Genomic DNA, 27195 nt, shown 5'->3' with positions numbered 1-27195 from the left:
AAAAGATAGTAACTGAAAAGTAAGAGCTGCAATAATTTTAATACACAGATCATTAACCAAAAAAATCACTTTAATCGATAACGTCAAGATCTCTCTGCAACAAGAGAAATTTCTAACAAAAGCTAGGAGGCTCTCATAATCAACTTCAGATTATTAAGCAATAGAAGAATAGCTGTGAACTGTTATTTGTAATGTGCTTTATTTAATTGTTTATTCTGAGGTAACGGCTCATTGAAAATGTGCTCAGCTGCTCCCTCTTTTCCACTAGTGAGGTCTGAAAACAAAGCTTTGAAAACAGACAAACATACAAAACATCTGCACCTGATATATGCTAGGTCCCCACGTGGGCTTTGGAACCTTATCTCATTTAATCTTCACAACATGATGACAGAGAAGTAGCGGAACATCCTTAACACAACAAATTCCATAGGCTCAAAGCATTTAAATTTCCATGAGAGACAGCTGACTCAGTACCCTGAATTGTACTTTCCCATTCAAGTTCCCTGGCTTTAATTACCATCCCAGTAATACCCAAGGTGACTGTTTCTCTCTTAATACTCTGGCACCTCCCTTCCAGGACCAAAGTACTTTCCCTTGGTTCCTCTGACCATAGCTGGAACAAGATAAAACTTTCAAAAGACATTACTAATAATAAACTAAGTTGGGTGCAGTGGCTCATGCCTATAATCCCAGTACTTTGGGAGGCTGAGGCGGGTGGATCACTTGAGCCCAGGCCTGGAGGCTAAGGCAGACAGATCATTTGAGCCCAGGCCTGGCAACATGGTGAAACCCTGTCTTTACAAAACATATATAGATATAAATTAGCTGGGTGTGTTGGTGCATGCCTGTAGTCCCAGCTACTCAGGAGGCTGAAATAGGAGGATCACTTGAGCCTGGGAGGTGGAGTTTGCAGTGAGCTGAGATTGCAGTGAGCCGAGGTGGTCCCACGGCACTCCAGCCTGGGTGACAGACTAAGACCCTGTCTCAAAAATAAAACAAAAATAAATAAATAAATAATAAACTAAAGAGTTAACAAAAGGAAAATAAGCACACAGAATTTAAGACAAGCGGTATAGAGAAAAGGTGAGAACATAAGTTTTAGAACCAGACAACCTGTGTTTAAAGTATGTCATTTACTAGCTATGTGACTAGTTAATTAACCTCTCTATGCCTTAATGTCTTCATCTATAAAGTGATAATAAAAGCATCCATCCCACAATCTCATAAAATAGCATCCAGCAATACTGTTTATGTATATATACCTATACATACAGACATTATATATATGCATATATATATGTATTCAGCTTGGCTTATAAAGTACAAGTTTTAGATTGCAGCATAACTAGTTTACTCTCAGGTTCTCTGCTATTCCACACAATATCTGGAGAAGTTCAATCTAGTCCAGTAAAAGGTTACCTAGCTTCACAGCTAAGGACAACTCATTTCATTTTTACAGATGACAAAAATGAGCCTCATCTGCAATTTCAGCTATCTAAACCCACCATTCTTCAAAGATGTGAGCTCAAATACCACTCTTTTCAAAAAGATCAAAATATAGAAATCGAATAACTTTGCATAAGTATCCTAGGTGATATAAAACTCAGAATGTAATTTTTAATTGCATATATTTCTATGGAATAAAATGGAAGGGATTGAAAAAAATTATTGTATAATCAAAAAGTTAAAGTTCAAAGTATTTCCAAGGTGTCATCAAATCCAGAACAGAAATTAATTCAATTAAAATGGTTAGAAATTGGTTTTCTGGCATTATAAGTGTGTAAATAAATTGCAATATCCAAATCTCCTGCCCAAACCAGTGAAAGCAGAATAAGAAAAATAGCCAGGTGCAGCACTTTTGGAGACCAACATGGGCAGATTGCTTGAGCCCGAGGGTTCAAGACCAGACTGGGCAACTGGAGAAACTTTGTCTCTACAAAAAGTACAAAAATTAACCGGGCATGGTGGCATGTACCTGTAGTCCCAACTACTCAGGAGGCTGAGGTGGGCGGACTGCTTGAGCCCAGGAGGTTGAGGCTTCAGTAAGCTGTGATCACACCACTGCAGACAGTGCTCTGGATGACAGAGCAAGACCCTGTCTCAAGAAAAAGAAAGAGAAAAGAAGGAAAGAAGGAAGGAAGGAAGGAAGGAGAAAAAATGTGGTAATATCCTTTCATGGTTACATATGTTTGTAATTGAACTGATATCTCCCCCCACACACACACAATATATATATACACACATATATACATATATATACACATATATATATGAGTTTCACAAAGGAAGCCCATGTTTCATCCTATATTTGGTGAACGATGACAGATTTCTGAAAAACTAAATATGCATCTGCACATTTAAAAATATTAGTTTTCCTTGATAATGCCTTACTCTTGTATTATATTTATGATTTACAACCCATTTTTGCCTCCATAATTTCCTTTGAGCTTCATGGCATAGAAAATGGTGTAACTATATTTGTACTCTTTTTTTATCTTCTTGAGATAGGGTATTACTTTATCACCCAGGCTGGAGTGCAGTGGCATGATCTCAACTCACTGCAGCCTCGACCTCCTGGGCTTAAGCTATCCTACTCCCTCAGCCCCCTAAGTAGCTGGGACTACAGGCATGCACCACCATGCCTAGCCAATGTTTTGAGTTTTTGGTAGAGATGGAGTTTCGCCATGTTGCCCAAGCTGGTCTTGAACTCCTGAACTCAAGCAATCCACCCACCTTGGCCTCTCAAAGGGCTGGGATCACCACACCTGGCTGTACTCATTTTAAAAGAGCAGATTGTACAAGCTTAGAAAATGTAAGTAGCCCACCCAAGGATACTGAGCTTAGCAGAACCCAGGTGTCCTGACTCCTGATCTGGTTCTCTTTCCATTAATACCACAAAGACATGTCTTCTGGATGGAAGAAATGAACATGTTTTACAATGATAATTCTCCCCTTGAAAGGACAGAGTGTCTGTGTCTTCTTTTAATATTTTGAAAACTTTCAAGGGAATAAGTATATATGGATCCTCACCTCTCAGTAAGTTAAAGTGTAAGCCAGTCCCCACCAACTGTCCACTTAATCTCCTGAATCCTTCTTGAAAAGTCAACAGACCATCCCCATGAGCACCACAAATTTGCTTGGGGTGAAGTGAGGATTCATGTATGAGACCAAAAGGCCAGAGATGTATTTGGCAACATTTCCAGTGTAGGAGATTTTTTAAATCACATATACAAACTAAGGCATTTTCCTCCCACTTGCACAAAACAGGATCTGCCCTGATGAAATGGAATCTTTGAATATCTCAAACTAAAATTTTTAAAGTGAGTTAAGTGTCACTATGCCCTCAGCTGAAGATGTTCAAAGATCTGGTTCATGTGTAATACTGAATATTTGCATAGCATTTTACAGTTTTCACAGCCTTTCTTTTTACATTGTGTGGTCAGATTTTCCAGCTCCCTCGTGAGACGCAATTATTATCATCCCTGTGTCACAGATGAGAAAACGGAGGTACAGGGGGAGTATCTTGCCCAAGATCACAATGAAAGTAGCAGGTCCACCTCTGACTTCAAATCTTGTGTGCTCTTTTCACTTCTCCTATGTTATCTACGCTAAAGGCAAGTCTTCCCCCAACTGCACACCTCAAGTCCTTTCACATGTGTAACTAAGTCTTGGACAATTAGGAATCTCTGGCACTTTTCCCAATTCCCGTGGGAGGAAACGGGAAAAGGTGCTTCTTTTATCTTTGCCTTTCCAAGACAACAAGAAAGACTTCTCCCCATGGTGCCGGCGCCGGTACTAAGCTGGGGAAAGGGATCCTTAGGGTGTGAACTGTCTTGCCAGCTACTGTTTAAATCTCTGTGAAAGACGGGCCTTCTGAAATAACCCCCTATTCAACCAAGAAATCAATCCTAACTTGTAAAAGAAGTTATGGACAAGAGGACGAGAAACGCGAAATCCTGCTGGGAGATAGCGCTTTCTCTTTTCCCCCAGAAAGTCTCAAGGCAGCAGCTCTCCGAGATCCTTAAGCAAGATAAGGAAACTCACCCGCCGCGCTGCGGCCTCGTGGCCAGCAGGGCTGGGACATACTCGCCGCCCGCTTCAGCACCGGGGACAGCTCCTGCCTCTCCAACTTCTGCAGCTCTTCCCGACGTCTTGCCGCCGGCTGTGCTTCACAGGCTGCGGGAGGGGAGAGTGTCTCCCCACGCCGGGGTCCCGGGGTCTGGGTTTTAGGGAGCGCGAATGGGTCTCCGAGAGCATCGGGAGGAGCCGATGGCGCCTCAGGCTGCGGTGGCCACGAGCCCGACTGCACTACGGCGCTGCGGGACCGCGCCAGCGCGGAGGAGACCAAGCCCATCTCAGCGGGCCGGGCCCGACCCAGGTGAGCGGCCCCGGCTCCCGATCTACAGCCCTCGCCCGCCGAAGGCTTACTCCCTCCTGGTGCCGGGGCGCCCCCAGCCGTCTGCTCCTCCTCTGACCCTGTGGGCTGCAGCGAGGGCTGCGCGCCCACCCGCAGGGGACCGGAACGGAGGGCAAGGCGGGCGCGGATAACAGTCTGGGGTGGATGGGACTTGGAGAGTCGCTATACAGAGGTTGTCCGGAGGCTTTACTGGGGATTGGGGGTGGGGGGGGAAAGGGGCGTGGCATTAGGCGAAGGATACTTTTTTCTCCACTTTCTGCACTTGGTTCACCTGAGGCCAAAAGCTTGGAGGGTCCTTCCTGTTCCTCTTCGCACGTCTGGGCCACCTCTGTTCCCCGGGAAGATGGCAGGTTTCGCGAGGGCGGAGAAGGGACTGAGATTTGTTCTCTTCTCAATTTCTCGTCTTAAAGCCAGTATCACTGCTTTTCTAGGCTGTGCTTCCCGGAGAGCCCACCTTTACTGTTGGAGGCTGAGACCAGAGAGCGAAGCGGAAGTGCACGGGGAGTCAGCTCCGCCAGTTCTCTGCGGGAGAGCAAGCAGGGAGGCGCCAGCCGGCCCTAGGGGCGCCCAAGACGGGAAGCCAGAGCAGCCTGGGGCCCTATTAATAGGCCTGCTTTGCTGGCTAGGGTGAGGTCACTGGCCCTTTTCTGCCTGCAGTGTGGTGGTGCCTACGTAGAGCAGAAGCAGGAAGGGAAGCCTGGGATGATGTTTCAGCTAAAAGAGGTTGCCCAGAAAGGTTTTAGGTCTTGCTCAAGGTCATAAGCAGTTAGTGGTGGAGCTGGGTCTTGTGCCTGGGACTCCTCTTTCTAGAACCAGTCTCCTATCCACACTGCTCCCCATTCCAAAGGCTTGCAGGCACTGAAGTTTGAAGCACGACAATTGTGCAATACACAGCATATCTGAGGTTGGAATGTGTGAGGAGAGAGTGACTATGGTATTTCTCAGCCAGCCTGGGAAACTTTCCTCCTCCCCATCCAGTGTTAGCGCTTTTTCTGTGACAGAATGATGTGATTCTTGACACTGTCATCTGTAAAATGGCATACAGACAAGTAAATGTAACATGGAGACGCTTTCTGAACCACTGAACCAATCAGATCAACAAACCTCAAAATGGGAGGGGAAGATAAAAAAGTCCTTTTTAAATCCTCAACTGGTGTTTAGAGAAGAGACAAGTTGGAGGATTAACCGGGATGGGACCGCGATGAGACAGCACAGCTCACTCACCTTGGCCTTGTTTCTTACGAGATATGCAGAAGCTCGAATCCTAGGCCCTAAGCCAACATTACACAGAAGTCCCTCCAACATTTAGAGGCACACACACCATGACCACCCACACCTTGCAAGGCTCCGGAAGTGTCTTCTCACCTCTGCCAGTATCAGGTACCCACCTTCCTATGTGTGTTAGGGTTCTCCAGAGAAACAGAGTATATACATAAAGAGAGAGAGAGGGATTTATTATAAGGAATTGGCTCACATGGTTATGGGGGCTGAGAAGTCCCACAGTCTATAATCAGCAAGTTGGAAACCCAGGAGAGCCAGTGGTATAAGTTCCAATCTGAGTCCAATCACAAAGTCAGGGGAAGATAGATGCGCCAGTTCAAAGATAGGCAGAGAGAATGAATTATCTCTTACTCTGCCATTTTGTTCTATTTGGGCATCTAACAGATTGGATGAGGCCTATCCACATTGGGGAGGGTGATCTGCTTAACTCATTTTACTGATTCAAATGTTAATCCCATCCAGAAACACACTTACGAACACACCAAGAATAATGTTTAAACAAATATCTGGGCACCCTATGGCCCAGTCGAGTTGACACATAAGATTAGCCATCACAACATGTGTTTGTGTGGCTATATTCCTTGTAACTTTTAAAATCACTTTTTATTCTTCTCTTGCTCACCTGATGAACTAATAGACCCTGGTATAAATCCTTACTCTGGGCAAATACTCTATTAGAAAGAAATCTCCCTGGACAGACATTTCCTATTCTTGTACCATGACTTGAATTTCCTACAAACCAGACATTGGCATCGTTAGCAATAATGCAAAGGTGGGCATGGAAGGAAGCAAATGTTCTGGACCTACCCTAAGTGATATATTCCACTTGGCTGTACCTGTTGTGAAAATGCATAAATATAATGCTATTATATTTATGTATGGGATGGTAAATAGCTTCTGTATGGGATGGTAAATAGCTGCTGCCCTAAACCCATCTACCACCCTTGCTAACCCAGGCCTTTCCCCAGGATGGACATACACACAAACACACACACACACACACACACATACACACACACACACTCACCCATCTCATATCTGGCAATTAAGGGATTGATGTCTGGTACAACAAGGGACCTGAATACTGTGGCCATTATCTGATTGGTTGGAGTCAAGGTCCTATTCTTCTTATCTATTTTGAATGCCCCATCCCTTACAAAGTAAGAGCTCACTGAATGTCAGTGTCTTTCCCCTTTCCCTTCCCTTCTTATTATTATCCATCTGTTAAGTACCTGCTACATGGCCTGCACTTTGCCTAGTGACCCTTTAAGATAAGTTTTCTACATTTTTCCAGATAAGGAAGTAAATTCATCATCCAGAGTCAAATGACTCCCCGAGGTCGCCCTGATAGTAAGTTGCAGAGTCAGGTTTTATATTCAGCTCTTCACTGAGCCCTTACTCTGTAAGAGGTGGGGCATTCAAAATAGAAAAAAAGAGTATGGTCATTTATGTTGCCCTTTGTCTCCCTTCCTGAGCAAGCTGCACCCCACAACCCAGTTCTTCCATAGGGAGGGATGCTCTGGAAGTGCTTTGCGACTCTGGGGATAATGTCTTCTCCCATTTCCTATCATTTCCTATCCCTATGTTTGGGAAAAGCCTACTCCCTTGGCACGTATATGCATGCACACACACACACACAGAGAAAGAGAGAGAGAGAGACAAACAGAGACAGACATACACCCCTCCTCAGAAGGGAGGTTCAGCTCAGCTAAAAGTTTGGTTGTTGATGTTGTTTGGTTGTTGATGAGGTTCTCCCAATTCTCCTTTCAATGAGAAGAGATAAGCATGGAAAACTGAAACAATCCTCCTTATCTTTTTTTTTTCCACTTTCATTTTAAAACAAAAGGCTAGGTATGGTCAGCTGGAACTTGGTTAGAGGAAGCTGTTAGTGAACATGCCAGCTGCAGGTGATCTTATTCTCATAGCCCTTTCCTTTCCTCTCTCAGGCCTCTGACCTCATCCACCAAGAACCTGCCAGAGTTCCTTCCGGAGTCCCACCAACAGGTGCTCAGCAGAATCTGCAATGAGGAGCATTGGAAAGATCTGACCCACCTGCCAACATCCTACCAGAACCCGAAAGTCACCAATTGGGATTTATGTCTTTGGATCCTGACGTTTTAACCATTGACGATGTTGAATTTTACCTGAGCCCTGTGCTTCTGGAAAACAGGGAAGGTCAAGACATCCCCCACTGTCTTAATCAATTCAGGCTGCTATAGCAAAAAATATCGCAGACTGGGTGGCTTAAACAGCAAACATTTATTTCTCACAGTTCTGGAGGCTGGAAGTCTGAGATCAGGGTGCCAGCATGGCTGGGTTCTCTTGAGGAACCTCTTCCTGGTTACATCTTCACACGGCCTTTCCCCGGTGGGTGCACACAGGAAAAGAGATCTCATGTCTTCTTCTCTTTTTATAAGAGCACTAATCCCATCATGGGGGCTCTAACCTGGTCCCACCTCCAAATACCATTACTTCGGGGATTAATATTTCAACATATGAATGAGCGGGAGGGCACAAACATCCTTTTGTGTTGTGGAAAATGGTTTACCACAAAAAAACACCCTTCCCCATATGACTGAGAAAAGACTCACAGATGCCTCCTTGCTTATCTATGACAAGGCTAGACACAGACCTTTCAAATTCCAATTTTTGCTTCATAAATGAACTCTTATGAACTGTTATGAAGAACATAGGACAAAATAAGAAGTTAATCAAACTTGGCTGGATGTGGTGGCTCACACCTGTAATCCCAGCACTTTGGGAGGATGAGGCAGATGGATTACTTGAGGTCAGGAGTTCAAGACCAGCCTGGCCAACACAGCGAAACCCCTTTCTATTAAAAATACAAAAATTAGCCAGGCATGGTGGTGCACACCTGTAGTCCCAGCTACTCAGGAGGCTGAGACAGGAGAATTGCTTGAACTCAGTGGGTGGAGGCTGCAGTGAGCCGAGATCACAACACTGCACTCCAGCCTAGGTGACAGAGCAAGACTGTCTCAAAAATAAAAGTAAAAAAAGAAGTTAACTTGGTTAAACTTCTCTCCTTCCCACAAGCCTCTGAACTTTGACCCACTCTCAGCCTCAACCAGCAGACAGCCCCTCCAGAGAACAGGCTGACCTCAGGGTAAAATGTTCTCTGATGTACTATCTGGTCATGTCACTGTTTCATCCCACTTCCCCACACCACAGTTCTTTCTAGCCTTGTTTATTCCTCTTTATAAAAGAAAACCCTTATTCGCCTAACTCCTGAGACAATCACAAATCTTATGGTCAGTAATTCTCCCTATTGCAACAGTCCCTCCCCGTTCTCATTTCCCACCCCCACCCCCCCACACACACACACCCCCCAACAATAATCCTTTTGAATAAAGGCTGTCCTTGCTAAGTCTGTATTTATTTTGACACTATCTTTAAGAGTTTCCTGTGAGATTGTAAGTGGCCCTATGAGAGGGCACTCTAAATCTCAGTTAACGTTTTGATGAAGATTAATTTATCCCTGTTTGACTAAAGGGGAGGAAGGCAGACAAGAATACTATGAGAACCTACCAGACACTAGACATTGCCCTGGATATTACACATATTTGATTTCACATAATTCTTGAAGTTCAAAGATACGAAATGATTTCCCTAAGACCCTACAGAGGCCAGACTGAAACCTAGGTCATTAACTTGGAATCATAGGTTCAACACAGACAATAGCTCCCCACAAAATTTTAAAGATTCCAGAGTCCAGCTCCTGCCTAGTCAGGTTGGGGAAACTAGGGTCAACCAACATGCTAATCACAGAAGAGTTCAGAAAAGAGCCCAGATCTTCCACCCCAGGCTCCATCTCATTCCAGCACAACCACAGCTACCACTTTTCACCAGCTTCACAGCTCTGTCTTGTTGTCAGCCTTATTAAAACTGCTCTCCGCTGAGTTAGTCTAGACAATTTCCAAGAAAGTTCAGAGGGCTCCCAACAAGATCCCCAACCAAGGTAATCAAAAGATTTCAAGTGAAGTCAGAACACACAGGAGCAAAGAAGCAACTCAGCTGGATTCATTTAACATTGATTGAGCACCTACAGCTTGTTACGGCTATAGTCTCCACATGGCTCCTGCCCAGTCAGGACTATGGGAATACAACATAATGCTGGGAGCTTGAGCTGTAACACAGGCATTGGCAAAGAAAAGGAAAAATATGCATCATTCAGCCTGAAAGGTCAGAAGGTGACCTGCTCCAGGGAAATCTGAGAGCTGGAGAATGGTTGGGAGGTAGAGCTCTGGAATTGTAACATCGTTGCTAGGCCTTTGGCTGCAGTACAAAAATGAGTATCACAAGTATTGCTCTTAAAAACAGCTGGGCGCAGTGGCTCACACCGGTAATCCCAGCACTTTGGGAAGCCAAGGTGGGTGGATCACCTGAGGTCAGGAGTTTGAGAACAGCCTGGCCAACATGGTGTAAAACCTGTGTCTACTAAACATACAAAAAAATTAGCAGGACGTGTTGGCCTGCGCCTGTAGTCCTAGCTACTCAGGAGGCTGAGGCAAGAGAATCGCTTGAACCCAGGTGGTGGAGGTTGGAAGTGAGCCGATATCACGCCACTGCACTCCAGCCTGGGCGACAGAGCAAGACTCTGTCTGTATTTAAAAAAAAAAAAAAAAAAACCAGAACGTTTTTCTGCTGGATGTTTCGTTGCTTCATTTGTCTTTGCAGTATCCTTGTAATTAGAAAGGTTAAAGGTATTATTCACTCTCATTCTATATTCAAACAAAACAAAGGCTTAAAAGCTAAAATGGATTGCAAACCTAAGTGGAGAATAGGGATAGACACAGGTCTAGCTCCCAGGTCTTTTTTTTTTCCCCCCCCCAAGACAGAGTCTCACTCTCCAGGCTGGAGTACAGTGGCGAGATCTCAGCTCACTGCCACCTCCACCTCCCAGGTTCAAATGACTCTCCTGCCTCAGTCTCCTGAGTAGCTGAGACTACAGGCATGGGCCACCATGCCCAGCTAATTTTTGTATTTTTAGTGGAGTTGGGGTTTCATTATGGTCAAGCTGGTCTTGAACTCCTGACCTCATGATCCACCTGCCTCGTCCTCCCAAAGTGCTAGGATTACAGGTGTGAGCCGCTCCCAGGTCTTCTGACTCCATTAATGTTCCAACTACTATAAAGATAAAAATAAAAAATATTTGAGTTGGATCTTTGGGCCATCAATTCCAACTTACCATCCAGTGTAGAAAGGACCTCCTTCTATAGGTCTCTGGAAAAAAATGTAAAATTCAATGGGCATGGTGGCACATACCTGTAGTCCCAGCTACTTGAGAGGCTGAGGCAGGAGGATCACTTAAGCACAGGAGTTTGAGGCTGCAGTGTGCTATGATCACATGCATTCATAGCCCCTGTACTACAGGCTGTGCAACAGCAAGACCCCACCTCCAAAAGAAAAAAAAACAAGTAAATTAAAACATACAGCTCCTAATCAATGCCTCAGTAATGGAAATTCATTACCTTTTATAATATAATCATTTTCTGACTATTGAAGTGATACACATTTACACATTCATGGGAGAAAATTTAGAAACTACAAAAAAGCACAAAGCATAAAATTTAAGCCACCCATAATGTTGACATATTCTTTATTTCCCCCTTGCTAAGAGAAATGAAGTATATGTTGAATTTTAGTTATATTACATAGGATAATATCCAAGATATGATTTCTATTACTTTTTTTTTTTTTTTTTTGGGACAGAGTCTCACTCTGTCACCAGGCTGGAGTGAAGTGGGGCGCTCTCGGCCCACTGCAACCTCTGCCTCCTAGGTTCAAGCGATCCTCCTGCCTCAGCCTCCTGAGTAGCTGGGACTACAGGCATGTGCCACCATGCCCAGCTAAATTTTGTATTTTTAGTAGAGACGGGTTTCACCATGTTGGCCAGGATGGTCTCAATCTCTTGACCTCCTGATCCGCCCACATCAGCCTCCAAAAGTGCTGGGGTTACAGGCATGAGCCACCATGCCCAGCCTACTTTTTAGAATAGTATCTTCTAATCATGTATACCAGTCCAATTATATATATCCAGTCTAATATGTCCATATTTTACAAAATTAATATCATACTTTTATGATCTTATTTATAATAATTTTATATATAATTTATATATACATATATTTTAATATATAATTTATATAATATTTATAAATGTAAAACATACATAAATCATTATTATGATTTATTTATACATAAATAAACCATAACACTCCCCATCCCAATGAGATATCACTTCATACTCAATAGGATGGCTGCTATCAAAATCATTGTTACGATTTATTAACATATTTATGTAATTTATAATTTGTAATGTTGCAAACAACATTATAAATAAATAAATGGACATTTATCTACTGACCTATTCCTGTATTAATTTACTCATCTCAAATTTATAAGTTTTAATAAAATTTTCCAAAATCTTCTTGGATATTCTTACACAAATTGTTTTCTAGATTTACTTTTTTAGAACAGATTGGTCTGTGGGCTACAGTGTGCCAACCCCTGCTCTAGGCTTTCTAATGGAAAGATTTATTGTGGGAAGGAGGAAGATCGGCTTGGTGAGGTTTAAGGAGTATGTGGGAAAGGGAAAAGCACACTAAGATACATCATTGTTTTAATTTCTCTTGGTACAAAATATTCGATTTATTTTGAAATTTCAGATACCATTTTAAAAGGGCTGGAATTTTTTTTTTTTTGAAAGGGGAATGGATCTTTATAGTTTAAGAAACACTCCTCATCCCGAGGAGATATCACCTCACACTTATTAGGATGGTTGCTATCCAAAAAATAAGCAGAAAATAACAAGTGTTGGCTAGATTGTGGAGAAATTGGAATCCTTGTGCACTGTTGCTGGAATGTAAAATGGTGCAGCTGCTATAGAAAACAGTATGGCACTTCCTCAAAATAAAGCAGAATTACCATATGATTCAGCAATTCCACTTCTGGGTATATATTCAAAAGAATTGAAAGCAGGGTCTTAAAGAAAGAGTTGTGCACCTATGTCCATAGCAGCATTATTGATGATAACCAAGTGGTGGGGGCAACTCAAATGGGCATTGAGGGATGAATGGATAAACAAAGTGTGGCATATATAAAGGGAATTCTGACACACACTGCAACATAGATGACACTTGAAGACATTACACTACATGAAATAAGCCAGTCATCAAAAGACAAATACGATATCATTTCACTTACATGGGATGTCTAGAGGAGTCAAAGTCATAGAAACAGAAAGTAGAATGGTGGTTGCCAGGGACTGGGGGGAGAGAGGGATGAAGAGTTGTTTTAATGGGCATAGAATTTTAGTCTTGCAAGATAAAAAACTTCTGGAGATTGGTTACACAAAAAAGCGAATGTATTTAACATTACTGAACTGTAAACTGTACACTCAAAAGCGGTTAAGATAGTAAACTTAATGTTATGAATATTTTACCACAATTTTTTTAAAATATAATTATGCAAAATGAAAAAGAAAAGAAACATTCTCCAGAATCAGCCTGTTTCTTTTTCTGTGTGATAAAAATGCAGATATATGAAGACAGTCATTGTGCTCACATTAGCTTTCTCTTTTTCAAACCAACCGTTACCATCTTCATCAGATCTTCCACATATGACAGACTGTTCAGATCTTTTGTTTTCCTCCATTGTGTTCCCTCAATACTCTCTGGTTGTTGTTATTTTAATGTTTTTCTTAAAATAGGATTCCCAGACCAAATATCATAATACAGGTGGGTCTAATCAGGATAGAATGCTTTGGAACTGCTACTTCCTACCACCTAGCAGATGCTGGACTTCTGTCAATGTGTCCTAAGAATACCATCTACTAAACCCCAGGCCAGTTTTGTGGAACCTGCTTCTTTCACTTGGTACATGGGCCTTTGAACCTAAATGCAGAATTTTAAATATATTTCTATTTATTTAATTTTCTAAGTTTTGCCTCAGCTGTGTTAAATTAAATCAAACCATTTCCAAAAATCAAAGAAAGAAAAGAATCCAATCTAAATTAAAATGTAGATCTAAATTTAAAAAACCAATTCTGAAAGTCACATTTAGTCTTCCTTCTCAGCTCCTTCAGTCATTCCTCATGTGATAACTTTAACGTGATAACTTTAACATCTGAGCTTTTGTTAGATCAAGACTGAAACAAAACTCTACAGCAGACATGGCAAATCAGTTTCATTGAGTATACCCCTGCATTTGATTGGCAGTGGCTGCCTGCAGCACTTTTTTTAGGAGCCTCCTTCAGGCAGAAGTGCAGTGATGGATTAAAGATGTCTGCCAAAGACTGCAGTAAGGAGACAGAGGTAAGTATGCCACCAATTTGCCAGGAAGGCCCCATGGGTTTTACTGTAGCTGAATTTCTACCAATGGTCCTGTGATTGAAGTCTAAAGACTATGAGCGGAAGTGTTTCAATTGCTCTTCATTGTCACTACCGTGTCGTAGGAAATAAAGCTGGAAAAGGAAACCTAATGTGTGTAATTCCCTCAGACATCAAAGGACATCTGCATGTTCAGGACTGATGATTCTGCTTTGTCCCCACCCACTCAATTTTCAGCCAGAGTCTAAGTCGGAAACAGGAAACAGAATCCTAAAGGAAACCAAAAGAAAACAGAAATATTAGTGATGTTATTTTTAATTATCCATATTATTATAGGAAACATATATATGCGAAAATATTATTTTAATGTTATACATTATATGAAGTGCATGCATGTATGAATTAACCACTGCTAAAGTCGATAGATACCTTATGTCATTTTCCATATATAAATCCACATAAAACCATAGCAGAAATGCATAGGAAATAGCCTAGCACCTGGTATACAATAAATGTTTGTTGCATTTAATTAAAATAATTTAAATCCTTCTATTTCAATTTATTTAAAAAAGCAGTTACTCCAAACGTGTAGAAATAAATGAAAACCACCCAAATGAGAAACAGCAATGGCTACTTACCCAGAGCTTGCTATAGCAAAAGAGTCAGTCACTAGCACAAAGGCAGAGAAGTTGGAAAGCATATGGTGGCAAAAGGGAAGGCTTCAGGTGTTCCTTGAAGCTGTTGGCATGGAAAGCTATAGCCAGGCTAACTGTAAGTGGAAAATTCTATGCAATTGGTTAGGGGAGCATATTTGGCTTTTTCCAGTTGGTCCCAAGTTAGAAATACAGAACAAAAAATAGGGAAGCTGTCAGTTATTAATCAAGTCTTGGCACTTGGGGCCATTGCTACAGGGGTTGTTACTTGGCTCCCTGTATTGGTTAGTGCAGGTAACTGTATATATGGTCTAGCCATTGTCTGTTTGAATATTAGCCTCTCAGATATAAAAGACTAAAATTCACTTCAATTCCACAAACATTTATACAACCACTAACTACATACCAGAGACTGCATCAGATGCTTGAAATAAAGGGATGAATATGACACGGTCACACCTGGTGGGTGTGCTGGTTAATCCTGAGTGTCAACTTGATTGGATTGAATGATGGAAAGTGTTGCTCCCAGGTGTGTCTGTGAGGGTGTTGCCAAAGGAGACTAACATTTGAGTCAGTGGGCTGGGGAAGGCAGATCCACCTTTAATCTGGGGTGGTGACAATCTAATCAGCTGCCAGCGAATATAAAGCAGGCAGAAAAATGTAAAAAGGAAAGACTGGCCTAGCCTCCCAGCCTACATCTTTGCCCTGTGCTGGATGCTTCCTGCCCTCGAACATTGGACTCCAAGTTCTTCAGTTTTGGGACTCGGACTGGCTCTCCTTTCTCCTCGGCTTGCAAACAGCCTATTGTGGGACCTTAATGAACTCACATATAGACCCACAACCCTCCAGAATAGCTTTCACTGCCTTCAAAGTAGATGCAAGGCCCTTAGATTCAGGAAATGGTACTTAGAACTGTCTTGCTGTCATTTAAGACAATGCTCTCAAAGCCTACCCAGCAAAATGATAAACCTGTGAAATTACTTAACACTTTTAAACATTTAAGTCCCAATAATAGGGACTTTCTTCGATTTACTGTTACTTCCCTTTACAAACCAGAAAAGTAAAAATTTCATGGAAATTAGATTAAACTAAGATGAGCTTCCCACAACCAGTTTTGTTTGTGTTTTTCTGTTTTTGTTTTTACAAAATACTCTTGTTCATCAGGCCTTGAATATAGAGTGGTACTAGCCAATAAGCAATTGTCATACCCCTCTGTCTCAATCCAGTTACCCAGACTCCCAGTTTCCTACGTGAAGCCCTGGCTATCACTCCCCACTGTATTCCACTCATCTGTTCTTCCCTGGATCTTACAAGTCCTGCTGGGTCCACCCAGCCCTATGGATGGCACCCATCACTTTTGCCTCATTCTATTGGCCAAAGCGAATCAAGAGGCAGAGAAGTAGGCTCCAAGCACAAGAAGGAGTAAAGAAAACCCCAGGTGGTGGTTCCTGCCTGTAATCCCCGCACTTTGGGAGTCCAAGGGGAAAGGATCACTCGAGGTTAGGAGTCTGAGACCTTGTCTCTACTAAAAATCAAAAAATTAGGCCGGGCGTGGTGGCTCATGCCTGTAATATCAGCACTTTGGGAGGCTGAGGTGGGCGGATCACGAGGTCAGGAGATCAAGACCACAGTGAAACCCCGTCTCTACTAAAAATACAAAAAATTAGCCTGGCACGGTGGCAGGCGCCTGTAGTCCCAGCTACTCGGGAGGCTGAGGCAGGAGAATGGCATGAATTCGGGAGGTGGAGTTTGCAGTGAGCCGAGATCGAGTCACTGCACTCCAGCTTGGGTGACAAAGCGAGACTCTGTCTCAAAAAAAAAAAAAAAAAAAAAAAATCAAAATATTGGCTGAGCATGGTGGCATACACCTGTAGTCCCAGGTACTTAGGAGGCAGAGGTGGGAGGATAACTTGAGCCTAGGAAGTCAAGGCTGAAGTGAGCTATGATCGTGCCACTGCACCCCAGCCTGGGTGACAGAGCAAGACCCTGTCTCAAAAAAAGAAAAAAGAAAGTGAATTGGGGCCATGATGTAGTCTTCCTCACAGTATGTGTCTGTGCCTCTGCATGCCAGTAGGAAAGCATAAATAGTGAAGCTTCTTGGAAATTGTCCAGCAGCTCCAACCTCCTTGAGCTCATTAATAAAGCATAGTATAGTAGTAAACTGAGTTTTGGAATAGACAGATTTAGGTTTGTTTCCTACTCTCACCATTTAGCAGGAACAAAACCTGGGGCAACCTACTTAACCTTTCTCTGACCCTCATTATTTTCATCTGCAAAATAGATATATTAACAGTATCTTCTTTACACATTGTACTAGTTCATTCTCACAGTGCTATAAAGAAATACCTGAGACTGCATACTTTATAAAGAAAAGGGGTTTAATTGGCTCACGGTTCCACAGGCTATACAGGAAGCATGGTGGCATCTGCTTCTGGGGAGGTCTCAGGGAGCTTGTACTCATAGCGGAAGGCAAAGTGGGAGCAGGTGTCTTACACGGCAGGAGCAGGGCCGAGGGGGAAGGGTGCTACACACTTTTAAACAACTAGACCTTGTAAGAACTCTGTCACAAGACAGCACCAAGGGGATGGTGCTAAACCATTCCCCATGATCCAATCACCTCCCATCACGGTCCACTTCCAGCATTGGGGATTACATTTCAACATGAGATTTGGGTGGGGACACAGATCCAAACCATGTCAGGTGTAAAACAGGTGTAAAGCATGCCTTTATCAGTTGGGGTACAACAGTAAGCAGATGACACCCACAAACTGAACAATTTGACAAGAATTTAATAAGGAATCTCATCTATAAAGGCATGGACTGAGTTTGGGGAAACCAAAAAGGGACATTTCAGTATCCTAGGGTTAGCAAGGGCAGGGAACTGGTACCAACCCAAGGCCTGAAAGGGCAAGGGAGGGAGCAGCTACCCAACCCCAGAGCTGTGGCCAATGAGGAGGAACACGGCCAATCTGCAGTGGACCAGAGAAGAATAAACCCCTACTCCTTCTTTTCCTGTCCCCTTCTTTCCCACGGATGTCTCTCATTGATCAAACCTAGTGAGAAGCCAAAGGACAGGAGCCTATTCATTCAGCGAAGACAGAACATACTCCCAAGCAAGGGCAAACAGATAGTGAATAAAAACGCAGAAGGCCCATATAAATTTAAATTTTAGATAAAATTTTTTTAGTATAAATATAGCCCAAATATTGCGTGGGACATATTCATATTTTTAAAAAGTATTTGTTTATGTTGGGTTTTCTAAACATAATGCTATTGCATACTTAATTGACTACACTATAGAATAAACATAACTTTTTTTTTTTTTTGAGATGGAGTCTCATTCTGTCACCCATGCTGGAGTGTAGTGGTGCCATCTCGGCTCACTGCAACTTCCACCTCCCAGGTTCAAGCAATTGTCCTGCCTTAACCTCCTGAGTAGCTGGGATCACAGGCATGCACCACCACACCTGGCTAATTTTTGTATTTTTGTAGAGATGGGGTTTTGCTATGTTGGCCAGTCTAGTCTTGAACTCCTGACCTCAGGTGATCTGCCCACATTGGCCTCCCAAAGTGCTGGGATTACAGATGTGAGCCACCACACCTAGCCTAATGTCCTGGGAAACCAAAAACCTTAAGTGACTTGCTTTATTGTGTCACCATTTTTATTGCAGTGGCCTGGAATCAAACCTACAATATCTTCAAGGTATGCCTATACAAGTTATCTTATAAACTAAAACCAACTTTTAACACTGTTAAGTGTCTTTACATCTGCTAGATTGCATTATCTTATTTTACCATCTTTAGGGCACTTTAAGGAATTTTAAAGAAATCTATCTAATGGTACTACAGACTTAATGTGCATTTATAAATGATTATACTCAAAGGTAATCTTTCCCCAGCACTTCCTATATTATGGGCAGTATGTTAAATGCAACACTTGGCTTATTGTTCAGAGCAGGGATTCTGATGACAGATACCTAGATTCAAAGTCCAACTCTGCAATTTACCAGCTGTGTGATGCTGGGCCATTATCTCACCTCTCTATCTTTCAGCTCTTCATCTGTATAACGGGTGAGGATAAGAACTTTGCCATTGAACTCTCGACCTAAAGCGCTGGCCTCTAGTAAATGGTAACAAATGTTAACATACATCATATCACGTTGTGGGATCCCCGGGTTCTTCCTGCTTTTTTCTCTATTCTAACTGAAAAACACAAGGGGCCTAACCCCTCTGTGACCCAGCCAGCTGCATGTTTTCCTCTGCAGGTTTGCACTCAGCTAGGGCCTTGAACATTCTTTTTAAGTTATTACTCAAAACACTAAAAGAAACTTGCCCCGCCCTAAGCCAAATTCCTTAAACCCTCATATAACCTGCATAACTCAAGCAGGAGGTCAATGCAAGAGAAGCAGCAATGCCCAATTGAGACCTGGGCATTTTCACTTCATCTGTAGCAATCAAATGTAGATATAATTATCTGTCAGTGTGGAAGCTGGGACATAGAAAGGTTATGGAAGCTGGGACATAGAAAGGTTAAATGACTTGTATGTTAAGAAAATGCTGTAGCCAATAGAATAAAATACCTACAAATACAGCTAACCAGGGTCATAAAATGACAATGACAATGACAATTACAAAGCACTCTTCAAAGAAATCAGAGATAACACAAACAAATGGAAAAACATTCCATGCTCATGGATAGGAAGAATAAATATCATTAAGATGGCCATACTGCCCAAAGCAATTTATGGATTCAATACCATTCCTATTAAACTACCAATGACTTTCTTCACAAAATGAGGAAAAACTATTTTAAAATCCATATGGAACTGGCAAGGGGCAGTGGCTCATGCCTGTAATCCCAGCACTTTGGGAGGCTGAGGCGGGCGGATCATGAGGTCAGGAGATCGAGACCATCCTGGCTAACACGGTGAAACCCCGTCTCTACTAAAAATACAAAAATTTGTCAGGTGTGGTGGTGGATGCCTGTAGTCCAAGCTACTCGAGAGACTGAGGCAGGAGAATGGTGTGCACCCGGGAGGCGGAGCTTACAGTGAGTCAGGATCATGCCACTGCATTTCAGCCTGGGCAACAGAGCTAGTCTCCGTCTCAAAAAAAAAAAAAAAAAAATTCATATGGAACCAAAAATGATCCCTAATAGCAAAGACAGTCCTAAACAAAAAGAACAAAGCTGGAGGCATTACATGACCTGACTTCAAACTACTGCAGGGTTACAGTAACCCAAACAGTACAGCACTGGTACAAAAACAGACACATAGGCCGGGCGCGGTGGCTCAAGCCTGTAATCCCAGCACTTTGGGAGGCCGAGGCGGGCGGATCACAAGGTCAGGAGATCAAGACCACAGTGAAACCCCGTCTCTACTAAAAATACAAAAAATTAGCCGGGCGCGGTGGCGGGCGCCTGTAGTCCCAGCTACTCAGGAGGCTGAGGCAGGAGAATGGCGGGAACCCGGGAGGCGGAGCTTGCAGTGAGCCGAGATCGCGCCACTGCACTCCAGCCTGGGCAACAGCGTGAGACTCCGTCTCAAAAAAAAAAAAAAAAAAAAAAAAAAACAGACACATAGACCAATGGAACAGCATGGAGGCCCAGAAATAAGGCTGCACACCTACAACCATCTGATCTTTGACAAAGCTGACAAAAACAAGCAATGGGGAAAGGACTTTCTATTTAATATATGGTGTTGCAATAACTTGCTAGCCATATGCAGAAGACTGAAACTGGACCCTCCCTTCCTTATACCATTATAAAAATCAACTCAAGATGGATTAAAGACTTAAATGTAAAAGCTAAAACTATAAAAACCCTGGAAGATAATCTAGGAAATACCATCCTGAATATAGGAACTGGCAAATATTTCATGATGAAGAAAGACACCAAAAGCAATTGCAACAAAAGCAAAAATTGACAAATGGGATCTAATGGAACTAAAGGGCTTCTGCATGGCAAAAGAAACTATCAACAGAGTAAACAGACAACCTATGGAATGAGAGAAAATATTTGCAAACTATACATCTGACAAAGGTCTAATATCCAGAATCTATAAGGAACTTAAGTTTACAAGAAAAAAACAGCCCCATTAAAAAACTGGGCAAAGGGCCGGGCGCGGTGGCTCACGCTTGTAATCCCAGTACTTTGGGAGGCCGAGGTGGGCAGATCACGAGGTCAGGAGATCGAGACCATCCTGGCTAACATAGTGAAACCCTGCTTCTACTAAAAATACAAAAAATTAGCCAGGCGTGGTGGCGGGCGCCTGTAGTCCCAGCTATTCAGGAGGCCGAGGCAGGAGAATGGCATGAACCCGGGAGGCAGAGCTTGCAGTGAGCTGAAATCGTGCCACTGCACTTCAGCCTGGGTGACAGAGCGAGACTCTGTCTCAAAAAAGTAAATAAATAAATAAAGTGGGAAAAGGATATGAACAGGTACTTTTCAAAAGAAGACATACGTGCAGGCAACAAGCATATGAAAAAATGCTCAATATCACTAATCATTAAAGAAATGCAAATTAAAACCACAATGAGATATCATCTCACACCAGTCAGAATGGCTATTACCAAAAGGTAAAAAAAATAGGCTGGGCACGATGGTTCAGCACTTTGGGAGGCCAAAGTGGATGGATAACGAGATTGAGGGTTTGAGACCAGCCCGACCAACATGGTGAAACCCCGTTCCTACTAAAAATACAAAAATTAGCCAGGTGTGGTGGCACACATCTGTAATCCCAGCTACTCAGGAGGCTAAGGCAGGAGAATCGCTTGAACCCGGGAGGTGAAGGTTGCAGTGAGCCAAGATGGCACCATTGCACTCCAGCCTGGGTGACAGAGCGAGATTTCATCTCAAAAAAATAAACAAATAAATAACAGATGCTGGTGAGGTTGAAGAGAAAAGGGAACACTTATCACTGCTGGTGGGAGTGTCAGTTAGTTCAACGATTGTGGAAAGCAGTATGGTGATTCCTCAAAGAATTAAAATCAGAACTACCATTTGACCCAGCAACCCCATTACTGGGTATATACCTAGAAGAATATAAATATTCCACCATAAAGACACATGCACGTGAATGTTCACTGCAATACTATTCACAATAGCGAAGACATGGAATCAATCTAAATGGCCATCAATAGCATATTGAACAAAGAAAATGTGGTGCATATACACCATGGAATACTATGCAGCCATAAAAAGCCATAAAATCATATCCTTTTCAGGAACATGGATATGCAGGAGCTGGAGGTCATTATCCTTAGCAAACTAATGCAGGAACAGAAAACCAAATACCACATGTTCTCACTTATAAGTGGGAGCTACATAATGAGAACCAATTGGGCCGGATGTGGTGGTTCACACCTGTAATCCCAGCACTTTGGGAGGCTGAGGCGGGTGAATCACTTGAGGTCAGGAGTTTGAGACCAGCCTGGCCAACATGGTGGAACCCCATCTCTACCAAAAACAAAAAAATTAGCTGGGCATGGTGGCGAACACCTGTAATCCCAGCTACTCAGGAGGCTGAGGCAGGAGAATTGCTTAAACCTGAGAGGCGGAGGTTGCAGTGAGCCGAGATCATGCCACTGCTCTCCAGCCTGGGCAACAGGGCGAGACTCTGTCTCAGAAAAAAAAAAGAGAGAGAGAGAGAGAGAACCAATGGACACAAAGAGGGGAACAACAGACACTGGTGCCTCTTTGAGGGAGAAGGGTGGGAGGAGGAAGAGGATCAGGAAAAATAACTATGGAGTACTATGCTGAATACCCGGGTGATGAAATAATCTGTACACCAAACCCCCATGAAGTGAGTTTGCCTGTATTAACAAACCTGTACATGTACCCCTGAACCTAAAATAAAAGTTTAAGAAAGAAAAAAAATGCTGTAGCCACGACTGCAAAGGAAACAATCAACCAAGTGTAAAACAACCCACAGAACGGGGAAAAATATTTGCAAACTCTCCATCTGACAAGGGATTAATAACTAGAATATATAAGGATCTCAAACAACTCTATAGGAAAAACAATCTAATGATCTAATTAACAATGGGCAAAAGATCTGAACTGACGTTTTTCAAAAGAAGACACACAAATGTTCCTGGAGGTTAATGTGTGTGGCATGGCATGGAAGAAGATGATGTTGGTTGGAAGGAAGGGGTCAGATTACCCCATGGGTGGAATATTCATCAGAGGTGACCTGAGGTGATTGCGGGTGGTGCACTGCATCTATGCCCATGAGCTATGGGTGGGGGGCCCCTGTCCAAGTTGAAAGGATCCCCACCAAAGTGGAACACACCCAACTCCAACTGGAGCGTGACCTACCTCAGAGGGCTCCTCTAGGCTAGAAGCTACTGTCCATCCCCACGGGCAGAGACAGTTCCTGGAAGATGGAGGGAGGGAGTATGGAGACAGGTAAAGAATACTGAGAGAGAGAGAGAGAGAACTCTGTAAGGACCAGCCCCCAGCGTGCTGCCTAGCAACAAAAGCAAACCCTTCATGACCCCAGAGCACTACCTCAATTCTGCAGCTGCCTCGGGCTGCAACTTGGAAACTCCAACTCTGCCCACAAGGTAAGAACTAAAGCATCTAAATATTCATCCAGCCTATGACCAAAGGAGGGGGAGTACTTGGGTTCTATATCAGCTGCACATAACAGAAAACCTGACTAACAGGGGCTTAACCACAAATATATTCATTCGTCTCACCTGACAAAATGTCTAGAGATAGGTAGCTCTAAGGTTGTGTAACCTCCTTGCAATTGTATGGGCCTTCATCTCAGGGTCACAAAATGGCTGCCAAAGCTCCAGGCATGACATCCTCACACCATAGTAATCCAAGTAGGAAGGAAGAGGACTGGTGGGAAAGGACCTTCTGGTAATACAAACCTCTCTTATTACAGAAGAAAACTGAAAGTCACCCAGCAAACATCCCCCCCTTGTATCTCACAGGCCAGAATCAGGTCATATGCCCAGTTCCCTAAACCAATCACTGGCAAAGAGAAATAGGATACTGTAATTACTTTAATCCTGTTTTCTCACCTGGGGCTAGGAGTTGCCTTCCAAACAAAATTGGGCTTCTTTTAATAAGGTTAGGCAAAGCAACAGTGCCCCAACCTATTCATTACCCTTCTCCTCTTCCCGTGAACTTGGCCCTTGATAATCAAATCCATTTGACCTGCTCACAGAAGAAAGGAGGAGCACTCTTTTTTTTTTTTTTTTTTTGCTTTAAACAGGTGCATCTTATTATTATTATTATTATACTTAAAGTTCTAGGGTACATGTGCATAACGTGCAGGTTTGTTACATATGTATACATATGCCATGTTGGTGTGCTGCACCCATCAACTCGTCAGCACCCATCAACTCGTCATTTACATCAGGTATAACTCCCAATGCAATCCCTCCCCACAATAGGCCCCGGTGTGTGATGTCCCCCTTCCCGAGTCTAAGTGATCTCATTGTTCAGTTCCCACCTATGAGTGAGAACATGCAGTGTTTGGTTTTCTGTTCTTGCGATAGTTTGCTGAGAATGATGGTTTCCAGCTGCATCCATGTCCCTGCAAGGGACACAAACTCATCCTTTTTTATGGCTGCATAGTATTCCATGGTGTATATGTGCCACATTTTCTTAATCCAGTCTGTCACTGATGGACATTTGGGTTGATTCCAAGTCTTTGCTACTGTGAATAGTGCCACAATGAACATACGTGTGCATGTGGAGGAGCACTCTTCTTAATGAGAGGGGAAAGACTGTGGGAGGGCCAGTTTCTGCTCAATATGCTGAAATTCTTGCCACAAACATTCCCCCATGGAATCCCAATGATGTGGATCTCCAGAGGCAGTCTCTGCTATATCCCACACCCAAAGACTCAGGACTTCTTTAATATATCTCAAGACAGACCACAATTCCACAACAAATTTACTAGTCGTGGATATTTTACAGGAGATCTCACAGAAACAGAAATAGAGTGAAGAGCCTCTGCTGAGCCCTTCACTCCAATAATTCTGCCTTGAACAACCCTTCCAGAGCTATCACTCTGATAGCTCACCACCACTCCTCTGTCCTTCCTTCACATATCCTCAGCAAAAATTGCCCTGAGTTATCTGCTATTGCTTTCAGCTTACTTTATCCACTCAACCAAACAAAAGTCCAACAGTAGTTCATGAATCTGTAACCAAATATTCTTCCTCAAGCAAAGCAACTAAAATTTCCATTCAATATTATATATATTGATAATTAGGATAAGAAGGAGAGCAAAGGAATAAAGTGTGAAGATTAAAGTGGTAATTTGGTAAGAAATATGAAAAGGGAAGCCGGGCATGGTGGTTCACGCCTGTAATCCCAGCATTTTGGGAGACAAAGGCTGGAAGATCACCTGAGGTCAGGAGTCCAAGACCAGCCTGGCCAACGTGGTGAAAACCGATCTCTACTAAAATCACAAAAATTAGCCAGGCATGGTGGCAGGCACCTGTAATTCCAGCTACTCGGGAGGCTGAGGTGAGAGAATTGCCTGAACCTGGGAGGCGGAAGTTGCGGTGAGCCGAGATTGTGTCACTGCACACTCCAGCCTGGGTGACAGAGTGAGACTCTGTCTCAAAAAAAAAAAAAAAAAGAAAGAAAGAAAGAAAGAAAGAAAGGAAAGAAAGTGGAGCATTGATTGTTGTATCTTTAGACAGGTATTCATTTTTTAGGTCACCCAAGGGTAGCTAACTTTTACAATTGAAAGTCCTTTCCCTGTGATATAAAAAATGTACCCAAAGCAAAAACAAGACAAAGTCAGTTCAGATTGTCATGTTCTATTTTAATTAGCTCTAATTTCATGTTTAAACTTTTTTATGCAGGCATATGTGTGTATTAAATATCATTATTAATTAGCCAAATGGATCCAATCCCCCACACCCCTCAAAAGCTTGCTATGGTGACACCAACTTTTCAGGCACCTGTCTGACATAGACAGTCAATTATTGATGTCCCTCTAGACTCTGCTGTGCCTGAGAGCTTGCCATGGTATCTTTCCCTCCATTAAGACCCAGGCAGAACAGGCAGAGAATAAAGTAAATGAAGCACTCAAAGACCCATTAACCTTAGCCTGCTGAGAGCTGAGCTTAGCCTGCTGAGAGATGGTGCACTTGCTACGTAAGATGGTTTGGATATTTGTCCTCTTCAAATCTTATATTGAAATTTGGTCCCAATGTTGGAGATGAGGCCAACTGGGAGGTGTTTGGGTCATGGAGGTGGATCTCTCATGAATGGCTTGGTGCCATCCCCATGGTAATGAGTAAGTTCTCACTTTATTAGTTAATGTAATAGCTGGTTGTTTAGAAGAGCACGGTGGGCAAGGTGTGGTGACTCATGCCTGTAATCCCAGAACTTTGGGAATGGACAGATCACTTGAGGCCAGGAGTTTGAGACCATCCTGACCAACAGAGCAAAAACTCATCTCTACTAAAAATACAAAAACATTAGCTGGGTGTGGTGGTGCACACCTGTAAACCCAGCTACTCAGGACACTGAGACACAAGAATCACTTGAACCAGGGAGGTGGAGGTCACAGTGAATCGAGATCACACCACTGCACTCCAGCCTGAGCAACAGAGCTAGACTCTGTCTCGAAGAAGAAGAAGAAGAAGAAGAAAAGGAAGAAGAAGAAGAAGAAGAAGGAGGAGAAGGAGGAGGAGGAGAGGGAGGTGGAGGAGGAGGAGGAGGAGAGGGAGGAGGAGGGGGAGGAGGAGGGGGAGGAGGAGGGAGAGGAGGAGGAGGGGGAGGAGGAGGAGGAGGGGGAGGCGGAGGAGGAGGAGGGAGGAGGAGGGAGGAGAAAGGAGGAGGGGAAGGAGAAGGAGAATGAGGAGAAGAAGGGGAGCATTGTGCCTCCCTTCTCTGTATGTGATGTCCCCTCCCATCCCCCTTCCCCTATGATTGGAAACTTCCTGAAGCCCTCACCAGAAGCTCATGCTGTTGCCAGGTCCCTTGTACAACCTGCAGAACCATGAGCTGAATAAACCTCTTTCTTTATAAATTACCCAGTCTTACAGCAATCCAAATAGACTAAGACACTACCTTACTGCAGATAGGAACTATGACTGAACAAAACCACAGGAAGCATTGATTGAGATTTTTTTCAAACGGTAAATTTGCCTCAGATGTACTCTTCCTGGTCACCCTCTAGGCAAGCTACTCTCACCCTGTGTTTTAGTTTCCTATTGTTACATGAAACACACACACACACAGAGAGAGAGAGAGAGAGAGAGAGAAACATAGTGGTTTAAAGCTACAATGATTTATCATTTCTTCTAAGTCTATGGGTTGACTGGGAAGTTCTGCTCCATCGGGTGTTGGCTGAGGTCATTCACACAGCTTATATCCAGCAGGGAGCTTAGCAAGGGATCCCCACCTCCTTCACATGGTCTTCCATGAGTGTCTCCAACTCCAGCTCTTCTCCCATGTGGTCTCACTCTGCAACAGGATGGCCTAGACTTCAGTACAGCATGGTAGCTGGGTTCC

General features: G+C 43.2%; 1 protein-coding gene across 1 annotated transcript in view; it reads right to left on the bottom strand.

The window, feature by feature from the left end:
* PDE1C (phosphodiesterase 1C) overlaps positions 1-4461 on the bottom strand; it is a 671184-nt gene extending 666723 nt beyond the window's left edge. Inside the window, exon 1 of the mRNA XM_045388996.3 lies at positions 4045-4461. Within this exon, the coding sequence (XP_045244931.2) occupies positions 4045-4354 (310 nt within the window). The 5' untranslated portion in view covers positions 4355-4461. The remainder of the gene's footprint in view (positions 1-4044) is intronic.
* Positions 4462-27195: the final 22734 nt, after the last annotated feature.

Source organism: Macaca fascicularis, chromosome 3 (genome assembly GCF_037993035.2).
Source record: "Macaca fascicularis isolate 582-1 chromosome 3, T2T-MFA8v1.1".
NCBI lineage: Eukaryota > Metazoa > Chordata > Mammalia > Primates > Cercopithecidae > Macaca > Macaca fascicularis.
Note: the sequence above shows the minus strand (reverse complement) of the source record. Positions and strands in the feature narration are given on the sequence as shown.